Source organism: Sus scrofa, chromosome 11 (genome assembly GCF_054392235.1).
Source record: "Sus scrofa isolate SSC_HxYL_T2T_F1_AM1 chromosome 11, Sscrofa_HxYL_maternal_Yorkshire_Landrace_v2.0, whole genome shotgun sequence".
NCBI lineage: Eukaryota > Metazoa > Chordata > Mammalia > Artiodactyla > Suidae > Sus > Sus scrofa.
This window is the reverse complement of record NC_139393.1, coordinates 18,744,652-18,758,166: the sequence shown is the minus strand read 5'-3', so window position 1 is coordinate 18,758,166 and position 13,515 is coordinate 18,744,652. Positions and strand designations below refer to the sequence as shown.

General features: G+C 41.3%; 1 protein-coding gene across 50 annotated transcripts in view; it reads right to left on the bottom strand.

The window, feature by feature from the left end:
* Positions 1–198: 198 nt before the first annotated feature.
* RCBTB1 (RCC1 and BTB domain containing protein 1) overlaps positions 199–13,515 on the bottom strand; it is an 83,140-nt gene continuing 69,823 nt past the window's right edge. For all 50 annotated transcript variants that reach the window (XR_014819374.1, XR_014819391.1, XR_014819385.1 and 47 more), the window contains one exon: positions 199–2,436. Coding sequence is in view for 25 of the 50 variants with exons in the window: in XM_084981660.1 (XP_084837786.1) it covers positions 2,296–2,436 (141 nt within the window). In the remaining 25 variants the exon portion in view is untranslated. The remainder of the gene's footprint in view (positions 2,437–13,515) is intronic.

Below are 13,515 nucleotides of genomic sequence, written 5' to 3'. Positions count from 1 at the left end.
CTACCTGCTATGAATCTGACTCCTCCAGGGACCTCGTGGGAGGGGAATCATACAGCACTTGTCCTTTGGTGACTGGCTTATTTCACTTGGCATAACGTCCTCAAGGTTCATCCAAGTTGCAGCATGTCCGAATTTCCTTCCTTTTAAAGGCTGCATATTATTAGTTTTTGAAAGGGAAAGAACAACTCTACATACCTATTTTAACAGATTGCTTTATTTATTAATATGTCATTCTAAACATTACATAAATACAACCTATATAACTAGAGTATCAAACATTGTAAGAAGTTCAGGAATACATTTTAGGGCTTTTTAAGAGACGTGAATACTTTGGCTTTATTATGTCAGATAAAAAAATTCAAAGAAGAGTTTTCATTTCCTGCTATGATTAACAACAAAACCAAGTAGAAAAATAAGAGAGTGTATTTAAAAAAAAAAAACAAAAAACAAAAACAAGATACTCAAGTACTTTCTGAAGGATTTTTCCTGTTCTCTTCGCTGAATACATACTCATACGAATTACTTAGTAATCTAAGAAGCGGTTCTCCACCGATGAGGAACTCAGTAAATATTTGTTGAATGAATGAACTATCTTTGGAAATGAATCTACGCATTAATTTGTGCTTTTTTAAAAAAGTTTTTTTCAGGTAAGAGCAATAGTAAACATACTGAAGTTCTTTTTGTCCCTGTCACAAGCCTCTGTTGACAGTGATTGTTACAAACACTACCCATCACTGTCAAATTAATGTACCTTAATCAACCTAGTAAGAAAAGTTTATCATGTTGGACAAGCTATTCTAATCTAAATACTCACTGGGCAACATGGTCTAGAAAAGGGGGCTGGGCCTTCCGGGTGTGTGTTTATTTCACCTATCAATCAATTTCCATCTTTGAGCCTTCCCCTCCCCCACACACTTAAACACACTGCTAAAAACAGTAGCTGCAGGTGCTCTTCACCCGCTTATAAATTTGGCTCTGAAAATGTATTCAGTCTCCAAGTTCAGAGGGACATTCCAAACACGCAGCAGCAAGGGAGCTCCCAGAGATGGAAACGAGTCCCTGGGCCAGAGAGCGGAACAAAGCTTTGTTTTGAAAGTGAGCTTGAAAACTCGGCGCCGAACACGCTTATCTCCCAGAGTCACATTTCATAACTGGACCAAGGAAAACTCCCCTAAATTAGATCCTTTCTCAAAGTTAAATTGTGCGAAATATTATACCAAACACAGTTAAAGTGAAAGGAAAATCAAATGTGAAAGGAGGTAAAATTCCAAACAAGCAAAATGTGTGATAGCACTTGGTGCAGAGGAAATTGATAAATTCCACTGAGTCCTGCGAAAAACACTTGGTTTTAAGAACCACTTCTTTGCGTCAGATGAGGAGGATCTGATGATTCCGGAACCACAATTTGGGAAGGCAAGAGCGTATGGTGAATATATCACTATTTTCCTCTTAGGATTTTGTATTTATAGGGGGAAAGGCAGGGAAATTTAAATTTGGGTTTTTAAATTTAACCTTAATAAAACACTGTTAGATAATAGCGGAAGCTCTGATTTATAAAATGTGTACTTTTGCCCAAATGAAGTTTCTTTCATTATCAACTTTCCATAGATAGTTCTACATTACTACTCTTTATGTAGGTAAGCCTTAAGAGAAACCTCGCCTAAGCTAGAAATTTATCTTCACATAATTATCGTTCCAACAGGTTTATATTAAGTTGAAAATTATTCTGAAGTTAAAAAAGTCATCAATAATGCAAATACACAAACAAGAATCTCAAATAAATCAATCTTAACTATTCCTTCACAGTAAGGCTACTGAACTAGCAAATAATGCAGCAGGTTAGCAAGGCCCCACGCCAGCCTCTTTAATTCCCAGTGGGGCCTCTATTTCTGTCTCACAATTTGCACAGCTTCCCAAATCTGGTGTCAAAGGGTTACTGATAGGTGAGCCAGGAGAGTTGTCACAAACGTCCCTTTTCCAATTCCAAAAGTTCCTCTGATCAGAAACAAATAAAAACCAAATACTCAACCAGCTTAAACGTTCACCCTTTTACGAAGTCCCAGCTAAGCGTAAGGTCACATTTAAGATACGCACATCTGAAAACAAGATTGTTTAAAACAGGTTCTGGAAAAGCCGTACACCCTTCACGTAGCCCTACACGGAGAACAGGATCTCATGCGGGCGAAAACAACCAGCTGGGTTTTTACCTGTGGAATTACATCACCCGGAGGGCACAACCGACACACCACCACCAGCCCCCCCGAACACTCACACCAAACCCCGCAGCCTCGGGCTTCAGTTCTTAAAGGCTCCACATTTACTGGCTTTAGCAATGAATTCCTTTAGCAGAGGGCCATCCATTTGCCAAAACGCCGCAGTCTGTGTAACTTCTGTCAAATGATTGATGCAAAACTTAAAGCAGAATTCTTCTAAATCCTGGACACACACAACAGAAAAAAACAAGAAGAGGCCTTTTTTTATTAACTTTGATTGAATTACTTCTCTCCAGATCCCTCACCCCAAATCTCTCACCCTCCCCCAGAAATGAGATTTGAGGCCAGAAACCTCACACCAGGCAAACATGTCAGGTACATGTCAGGAAAGCACACTCCGAACTCTCCACACAGCGATGGCAACGGATCCCCAACTCGAGCCCGGCTCGTCCACACACACAGCCAGGGCCTCGCCGCCTGCGCATGCGCACACACGCAGTCTGCGGTAGGGCTGGGTTTCCTCCTGGTTACCCCACAGTCTAGTAGCCCAAAGATAGTACTACCTCCACCACACTAATTTCTCAGTCGATTCAGAGAACAGTCACAGAGACTGCATTTCTCAGTTAGACAAATGGAAGTCCAACTACCCACATGCAGAGGGAAAGTAACGCCTCTAAGGAGTAAACCAGGACAATTTAAAATTCTGTTTCTGCCTATGCTAACAGTGCTTTCATCCCCAGCAAAACCCTACTGTATTACCTGCTCCTTCAAATGTTGTAGCATATGCTCATGAAATCAGTTAAGCACCTAGAATGTATACAAAGCTGAAGTACAGTAGCTTACTTTCTACAACTTGGCCGGCAACACCAAAGGTCAATATTCAGGGTTCTGTCAAACCAGGAACTTAACCACAGTTAACCTGCAGACTCTTGGCTTCACGCTCCCAGCCGCTACCAAAAAATGATTTTAGCTGCTTCCCCACACAGGCCCCTTTCAGAGCCTTATTCTAAGAGTCTCTCAGTCCTTAGCTGAGAGATGTCCCACTCCAGTTATATAAGCAGTAAGAGAGAAATCACAGCTAATATTCCTCAGCCTACTGCTGCCAGAGTTTTACTTTCTAGATAATTGAAAATGCATTTAAAATGTTAATACAGGGCAGGAGACAAGATGGTGGAAGAGTAGGGGGACACGCTCGCCCTCTCCCACAAACACAACAAAAAAAAACTCATCTATAGGATAAATGACTCGCACAGAACAGCAACCAATCACTGGCAGAAGAACTTAAACTCCAATAACAGCAAGAAGTTCGTGACATTACTAGGTAAAACAAGAGAAAAGAGGAGAGTGAAGAGAAGGTGAATCCGAGAGGGACGGGCGCTCCCGAAAGGGAACTGCGGAGGAGAAAGGGATCCTGCACCCTGGAAAGTCACCTACTCGGGGGAAAGATCAAACGAACCAGAGGAATCTCCAGATGCAGAGAAGAGTGTAGCAGTAAGTTGGAGTTCTAAAAGCAGATCGAGAACCAAACAGACCGTCTAAACTATGGGCACAGTCACCAAAAATTGAGACGCCTGGGTGGGGGCTGGGGACCGAGACCTCGGCTCCAGAGGTTAGTCCCCGAGAACGGGCTGGGGGGGCGGGGTGGAGCGGAAACTGCTTGGGAGGTCTAGAAACTGGTCTGTCAAGTTTGATGGGGCAGAGACTGCCTGGGAGACTAGAAAGCAAAGCTGTCACAGGGGAAGGGAGCAATACTCTAGGGGCGGGGAGTGGAAAGTCACATCAGAGGGAACCTGGGAGAAGAGCCTGGTCTGTGCCCGTGCTGGGGAGGGGAGGGAAGAAGGGGTGGGTCCCCATAGAATACTCCCCACGCCACAGCAAGCTTACCAGCCAGCTAGCTAGCAGAAAGCTATGCTTCCCAGTGCATCCCCTCCCCCCACCCCCGCCACCCCCTATGCACTCGCCAGACCTGGGGCTGCCTGCCATCCGGGAGGGTTGGCCTCAACAATTGCCTGAAGACTACCACCTCAGGGGCTGTCCCTGAACAGGCCTGCTTGCCCTTTGGAGGGGCTACACCCCCGCAGAGCAGCACCAAACAGCACCAGCCCCCAAGAAAAGGCCTGCAGCCCAGAAAAGCTAGATCAAGCCTAGCCAGGCCATGAAAAGATCTGCCTAACTCTTGGACAGTCCTTCTGAGTCGGGCTGTCCTGGGGAGGAGCCTCTTGGGTTGGCAGTGGCCCAGCTAGCCGCCCAAGCCCCCAGGGGGTGCTGAGCTCTCACGGATCAGCTGCATAGGACTGCCAGGTCCAGGCAGGACCCCCTGCAGCCCAGAAAAGCTGCAACAAGCCTGGCCGGGCCGTGAAAAGATCTGCCTAATTCTCGGTCTTTCTGAGTCAGGCTGCCCTGGGGAGGAGCCTCCTGGCTTCGCAGTGGCCCAGATAGCTGCTCCAGCCCTCAGGGGGCACTGAATTCCTGAGGAACAGCTGCCCAACACTGCCAACCTCCTGCAAGAACCCCACAGCCTAAAAACACCAGAGCAAGCTCTGCCTGACCGAGTGAAATCTGCTACCATCGTGGTGTGGACCTCCCAGTCCTGTCTGCCCTCAGGAAGTCCTCCTTTGGTTCAAAGAGACCCTGTTAGCCCCATCAACACTCCAGAAAAGCCACACTGCCTCAAAAAAGACTGACCAACAATGCCAGCCCTCAGGAAACATTCCACGGCAGTGACAAGGCAAACACTGCCCGGTCACGGAGAGTACAACTCCCTCAGGAAAAAGAAAACATCAAGCAAGATGAAGAAGCTGAGAAACCACCCCCAGTCAAACCAACAGGAGAACTCACCCAAAACAGTCAATAATGAAACAGATCTCTGCAGTCAGACAGACCTGGAGTTCAAAAGAGAAATAGTGAAAATACTGAAGGAATTAAGAGAAGATATGAACAGTAATGCAGATACCCTCAGAAAGGAACTAGAAAATATAAGGAGGAGCCAAGAAAAACTAGAAAATTCATTTGCAGAGATACAAACTGAACTAAGGGCAGTAAAAACCAGAATGAATAATGCAGAAGAACGAATCAGTGATATGGAAGACAGAATAATGGAAATCACCGAATCAGGTGAGCAGACAGAAAACCAAATCAAAAAACAGGAAAGCAATATAAGAGACCTATGGGATAATATAAAGCAGGCCAATCTACGCATAATAGGGATTCCAGAAGGAGTAGAAAAAGATAAGGGAATGGAAAATATATTTGAAGAAATTATCGCTGGAAACTTCCCAAATCTAAAGGATACTGGGTTCAAGATACAGGAAGCACAGAGGGCCCCAAACAAATTGAACCCAAATAGACCCACACCAAGACACATAATAATAAAAAAAATAGCAAAAGTTAGTGATAAAGAGAGGATCCTAAAGGCAGCAAGAGAAAAGCAGAATGTTACCTACAAGGGAACCCCCTTAAGGTTATCAGTTGATTTCTCTACAGAAACACTACAGGCCAGGAGGGAATTGCAAGAGATATTTAAAGTGCTAAAAGGAAAAAATATGCAACCTAGAATACTCTATCCAGCAAGAGTATCATGTAAAATAGAAGGAGAAATAAAAATTTTTCCCAACAAACAAAAACTAAAAGAATACAGCAACACAAAACCCAGGCTCAAAGAAATACTGAAAGGGCTTCTCTAAACCAAAAAGAAAGGAAAGGGAAGAAAAAAGAAAAAAAAAAAAAAAAAAAGAAGAAGAAGAAGAAGAGGAAGAACTAGGACTGAGGAAACCGCAATCAGAGAGCAGTCACTCAAATAAGCCAGCATACAGATTTAATCATGAACATGATTCAAACAAAATAAAATTAAAAAGGAAAAAAAAAAAGAGTCATCAAAATCATAAAATGTGGGCAAGGGATATTAGGAAATAAATAGACCCTTTTTGTTTGTTTGTTTGTATGTTTCTCTTCTTAATTTTAATATAGTAATTAAGCGTTTGAACCTACAGGACCATCAGGCTAAAAAACACAATTATAGGAAGGGGTTAGCATACTTAAAAAACAGGGCAACCACAAGCCAAAACCAAATATTGCATTCGCAAAAAATGAAAAAAAAAAACCAAAAACAAAAACAAAACACTCAAGCAGATAATAACAGGAGACCATCCAACCAAAAAAAAAAAAAAAAAAGAAAGGAAGAATGGAGAACCATAGGATCAACTGGAACACGAGGTTCAAAACGGCAATAAATAATCATCTATCAATTATCACCTTAAATGTCAATGGACTGAATGCTCCAATCAAAAGACACAGAGTGGCTGAGCGGATAAAAAGGCAAAAACCTTCAATATGCTGCCTACAAGAAACTCACCTCAGGGCAAAGGATACATATAGATTGAAAGTGAAGGGGTGGGATAAAATATTTCAAGCCAATAGACATGACAGGAAAGCAGGAGTTGTAATACTCATATCAGACAAAATAGACTTTAAAACAAAAGACATAAAGAAAGACAAAGAAGGACACTACTTAATGATTAAGGGATCCATCCAAGGAGAGGATGTTACTATTGTCAACATATACACCCCAAATATAGGAGCACCCAGATACATACAACAAATATTAACAGACATAAAGGGAGATACTGATGAGAAAACAATCATAGTAGGAGACTTTAATACCCCCCTCACAACAATGGACAGATCCTCTAGACAGAAAACCAATAAAGCAACAGAGATCCTAAAGGAAACAATAGAAAAATTAGACTTAATTGATATCTTCAGGACACTACATCCAAAAAAATCAGAATACACATTCTTCTCAAATGCTCATGGAACATTCTCAAGAATCGACCACATATTGGGACACAAAGCTAACCTCAATAAATTTAGGAGCATAGAAATTATCTCAAGTATCTTCTCTGACCACAACACCATGAAATTAGAAATCAACCATGGGAAAAGGAAAGAGAAAAAACCTACTACATGGAGACTAAACAACATGCTACTAAAAAACCAATGGGTCAATGAGGAAATCAAGAAGGAAATAAAAAAATACCTTGAAACAAATGATAATGAAGACACAACCTCTCAAAACCTATGGGATGCTGCAAAAGCAGTGCTCAGAGGGAAATTTATAGCAATACAGGCCTTTCTCAAAAAAGAAGATCCCAAATTGACAACTTAACCCTCCACCTAAACAAATTAGAAAAAGAACAAAAAAGACCTAAAGTCAGCAGAAGGAAGGAAATTATAAAGATCAAAGAAGAAATCAATAAAATAGAGATTCAAAAAACAATAGAGAAAATTAATAAAACCAAGAGCTGGTTCTTTGAAAAGGTAAACAAAATTGACAAACCCCTGGCCAGACTCACTAAAAAGAGGAGAGAAAGAACCCAAATAACCAAAATTATAAGTGAAAAAGGAGAAATCACAACGGATACAGCAGAAATACAAAAAACCATAAGAGAATACTATGAACAACTGTATGGCAACACGTTTGACAATCTGGAAGAAATGGACAATTTTCTAGAATCTTACAGCCTGCCAAAACTAAATCAAGAAGAAACAGACCAACTGAACAGACCCATCACTAGAAATGAAATTGAAGAGGTCATAAAAACACTCCCTACAAATAAAAGTCCAGGACCAGATGGCTTCACAGGCGAATTCTATCAAACATATAAAGAGGAATTGGTGCCCATCCTCCTTAAACTCTTTCAAAAGGTTGAAGAAGAAGGAATACTCCCAAAGACATTCTATGAGGCCACCATCACCCTCATTCCAAAACCAGACAGAGATAACACCAAAAAAGAAAACTATTGGCCAATATCTTTGATGAATATAGATGCAAAAATTCTCAACAAAATCTTAGCCAACTGAATCCAACAACGTATCAAAAAAATCATACACCATGACCAGGTTTGGTTCATCCCAAGTTCACAAGGATGGTTCAACATACGCAAATCAATCAACATCATACACCACATTAACAAAAGAAAAGTCAAAAATCATATGATCATCTCAATAGACGCAGAAAAAGCATTTGACAAAGTCCAACATCCATTCATGATCAAGACCCTCGCCAAAGTGGGTATAGAGGGAACATTCCTGAATATAATCAAAGCCATTTATGATAAACCACAGCAAATATAATCCTCAATGGGGAAAAACTGAAAGCCTTCTCACTCAAATCTGGAACAAGACAGGGATGCCCACTCTCACCACTGCTCTTCAACATAGTTTTGGAAGTCCTAGCCACAGCAATTAGACAAACAAAAGAAATAAAAGGCATCCATATAGGAAGAGAAGAGATCAAACTGTCACTGTATGCAGATGACATGATACTATACATAGAAAACCCTGGAGTTCCCGTCGTGGCGCAGTGGTTAACGAATCCGACTAGGAACCATGAGGTTACGGGTTCGGTCCCTGCCCTTGCTCAGTGGGTTGACGATCCGGCGTTGCCGTGAGCTGTGGTGTAGGTTGCAGACACGGCTCGGATCCTGAGTTGCTGTGGCTCTGGCGTAGGCGGGTGGCTACAGCTCCGATTCAGCCCATAGCCTGGGAACCTCCATATGCCGCAGGAGCGGCCCAAGAAATAGCAACAACAACAACAACAAAAAGACAAAAAAAAAAAAAAAAGAAAGAAAGAAAACCCTAAGGACTCAACCCAAAAACTACTTGAGCTGATGAATAAATTCAGCAAAGTAGCAGGATATAAGATTAACATTCAGAAGTCAGTTGCATTTCTGTATACCAGCAATGAAATATTAGAAAAGGAACACAAAAATACGATACCTTTTAAAATTGCACCTCACAAAATCAAATACCTCGGAATACACCTGACCAAGGAGGCAAAGGACCTATATGCTGAGAACTATAAAACTTTAATCGAAGAAATCAAAGAAGATGTAAAGAAATGGAAAGATATTCCATGCTCCTGGATTGGAAAAATCAATATTGAAAAAATCGCCATACTATCCAAAGCAATCTACAGATTCAATGCAATCCCTATCAAATGACCCATGACATTTTTCACAGAACTGGAACAAACAATCCAAACATTTATATGGAACAACAAAAGACCCAGAATTGCCAAAGCAATCCTGAGAAACAAAAACCAAGCAGGAGGCATAACCCTCCCAGACTTCAAGAAATACTATAAAGCCACAGTCATCAAAACAGTGTGGTACTGGTATCAAAACAGACAGACAGACAGACCAATGGAACAGAATTGAGAACCCGGAAATAAACCCTGACACCTATGGTCAATTAATCTTTGACAAGGGAGGCAAGAACATAAAATGGGAAAAAGAAGGTCTATTCAGCAAACATTGCTGGGAAACCTGGACAGCTGCATGCAAAGCAATGAAACTAGAACACACCCTCACACCATGCACAAAAATAAACTCAAAATGGCTGAAAGACTTAAATATACGACAGGACACCATCAAACTCCTGGAAGAGAACATAGGCAAAACACTCTCTGACATCAACATCATGAATATTTTCTCAGGTCAGTCTCCCAAAGCAATAGAAATTAGAGCAAAAATAAACCCATGGGACCTCATCAAACTGAAAAGCTTTTGCACAGCAAAGGAAACCAAAAAGAAAACAAAAAGACAACTTACAGAATGGGAGAAAATAATTTCAAATGATGCAACCGACAAGGGCTTAATCTCTAGAATATATAAACAACTTATTCAACCCAACAGCAAAAAAGCCAATCAACCAATGGAAAAATGAGCAAAAGACCTGAATAGACTGTTCTCCAAAGAAGATATACAGATGGCCAACAAACACATGAAAAAATGCTCAACATCGCTGGTTATAAGAGAAATGCAAATCAAAACTACCATGAGATATCACCTCACACCAGTCAGAATGGCCCTCATTAATAAATCCACAAATAACAAGTGCTGGAGGGGGTGTGGAGAAAAGGGAACCCTCTTGCACTGCTGGTGGGAATGTAAACTGGTACAGCCACTATGGAGAACAGTTTGGAGATACCTTAGAAATCTATACATAGAACTTCCATATGACCCTGCAATCCCACTCTTGGGCATCTATCCGGACAAAACTCTACTTCAAAGAGACACGTGCACCCGCATGTTCATTGCAGCACTATTCACAATAGCCAGGACATGGAAACAACCCAAATGTCCATCGACACATGATTGGATTTGGAAGTGTATATATATATATATATATATATACATACACACACACACACAATGGAATACTACTCAGCCATAAAAAAGAATGACATAATGCCATTTGCAGCAACATGGATGGAACTAGAGAATCTCATACTGAGTGAAATGAGCCAGAAAGACAAAGACAAATACCATATGATAACTGGAATTTAATATCCAGCACAAATGAATATCTCAGAAAAGAAAATCATGGACTTGGAGAAAAGACTTGTGGCTGCCTGACGGGAGGGGGAGGGAGTGGGAGGGATCGGGAGCTTGGGCTTATCAGACACAACTTAGAATGGATTTACAAGGAGATCCTGCTGAATAGCATTGAGAACTTTGTCTAGATACTCATGTTGCAACAGAACAAAGGGTGGGGAAAAAATGTAATTGTAATGTATACATGTAAGGATAACTTGACCCCTTGCTGTACAGTAGGAAAATAAAAAAAAAAAAAAATAGAAATAAAAAAGAAAAAGAAAACTCTTCAAGCAAAAAAAAAAAAAAAAATGTTAGTACACTCTTGGAGGTCCCACTGTGGCACAGAAGGTTAAGATCCAGTATGGTCTCTGGGGCTGTACAAGTTTGATCCCCAGCCCAGTTAAGGATCCAGTGTTGCTGCAGCTGTGGCACAGGTTACAGCTGCAGCTCGGATTCAATCCCTGGCCTGGGAACTTCCACATGCCACAGGTGCAGCCAAAAAAAAAAAAAAGTTAGGAGTTTCCCTTGTGGCTCAGTGGGTTAAGAACCCAACTAGTATCCACAGGATGTGGGTTTGATCTCTGGCCTTGCTCAGTGGGTTAAGGATCTGGTGTTGCTGCAAGCTGTGGTGTTGGTCACAAATGCAGCCCAGATCTGGTGTTGCTGTGGCTATGGTGTAGGCTGGCAACTGCAGCTCTGATTTGACCCCTAGCCTGGGAACTACCATGTGCAGCAGATGTGGCCCTAAATGGGGGAAAAAAAAAAAAAAAAAAAAAAAAAAAAAACAGCACGATCTCTGGATCCATGTTTTTTTTTGTTTGTTTTTTGATTTTTAGGGCCGCACCCTTGGCATATGGAGGTTCCCAGGCTAGGGGTGGAATCGGAGCTGCAACTGCCGGCCTACACCTCAGCCACAGCAACATCAGATCCAAGCCACATCTGTGACCTACACCCCGGTTCACAGCAACGCCGGATCCTTAACTCACTGAGCAAGACCAAGGATGGAACCCTCAACCCCATGGTTCATAGATTCATTTTCGCTGTGCCACAACAGGAACTCCTTGATCCTTTTTTTGGTTGGTTGGTTGGTTGGTCTTTTGCCTTTTCTAGGGCTGCTCCCGTGGCATATGAAGTTTCCCAAGCTAGGGGTCTAATCGGAGTTGCAGCCACTGGCCTACGCCAGAGCCACAGCAACATGGGATCTGAGCCGAGTCTGCGACCCACACCACAGCTCATGCCAACGCCAGATCCTTAACCCACTGAGCAAGGCCAGGGATCGAACCCGCAACCTCATGGTTCCTAGTCAGATTTGTTAAACACTGCGCCATGATGGGAACTCCTGGATCCATGTTTTTTAATAAGAGATTCCCAGTGGACTGAATATATAGCTGAAGGCTCTGGGCATTGCAATAAGCTAAAATAAAATATTCTTCATATGATTACTAAAGAAAAAGCACTACTCCTGTTATTATAACTCAGTGGTTCATGAATAGTTCTAGGGACTAAATTATATTTCAAAGAGAAAATCCTATTTTAATCTTACTTATTAAAAGCAGAAAACGAGTATATCTACACATAACTTGAAGGAGCCAGTCATAGCACAAAAAGTTCTTCCAACAAGGTAACATATCCAGATAAAGATCTTTAAATATTAGGTTTTAAGTACATAATTTCAAACTCAAAAGAGAAAGATTGCATTAAATTCCGACACTGCAGAACTTTACCACTTCTATGTGTGCTAATGTGGAATTAAAGATCTTTGTAGTATAATGAAAAAGTGAGTTTATTCAGTTTGCTAATTGTACAGATTACCTTGACTATAAACTTTAAGAACTTTTAATATAGTGTAAGTATACAAATGGTGCTTCTAACTACAAATCAGTTAATAAGTCTATGAAAATAGTCTTTTCAAACTGCCTTCCCTTCCCCTCCAGTTAGTTTGTGAGATTTCTTAGTAAGGTTGACCCTTGAACAACACGGGGGTTAGGCCAGGTATGATTTACGGTTGGCCCTTTATGCAGGTTCAACCAACCATGGATTGTATGGACAGTATTTACCGTTGAAAAATATCCACATCTAAGTGGACCTGTGCAGTGCAAGCCCGTGTTGATCAAGGGTCAAGTGTATTCAACAAATGTTTAACAGTTTCAAACCTTAAAAGTCTAACTACAGCATACGGAAAATCATCTAAATCTGGGTTGTTTCAGTAGCTAATTAGACCTTGGTTAAGGCCGATCTTGGGAAGAAGCACTGAAAGCCCTTGGAGAGAGAAACTGGAATCTGCACATTCGTTTGCATGAACTGGAGGTGGCACTGCCACGCAGATGTACTTAAGACACCTGCCCTGAGCCAATGTACTGATTCAACGTCAACCGTGTGGATGAGATAAACACTCTTCTGATAATTCCTAAATACTAGAAGAACATACGAGATCTGTTCCCCTCAATTTGCAAATGGTCAGCTCTTCGATTACCTAGGAGAGACTGTAACCCTCACCCAACTAATGAGTCAACTATAACAAGACTACTGGGCTTAAAAAAAAAAAATTTCTAAGGACGAGAAGGAGCACTTGACCAGGAGATGAAAAAAGTTCCCAAGAGTCTTCTCAGGGCCATCAAGTAAGAAAGTAGGAAAGGCTAGTCTCTTGTGATGGAACATGATGGAGATAATGCGAGAAGAATATATACATGTATGACTGTGGAAAAAAAAAAATGGGAAAGGGAATAAAACCAAGGAGTCTAATGTATCATTCTTAGTACTTTAGAAACCAAAGTCCATGTTTATGACATTCTGAGTGAAGTTATTATAAAGTGGTTCTGAAGCAAACCAAATAAAATATCAGATTTGTTAAAAATTAGCAAGGAAGATCAAAATAAAATATTGCTAGTCTAAATTTACAAGTTCATTCCAAGTCTTTAAACATG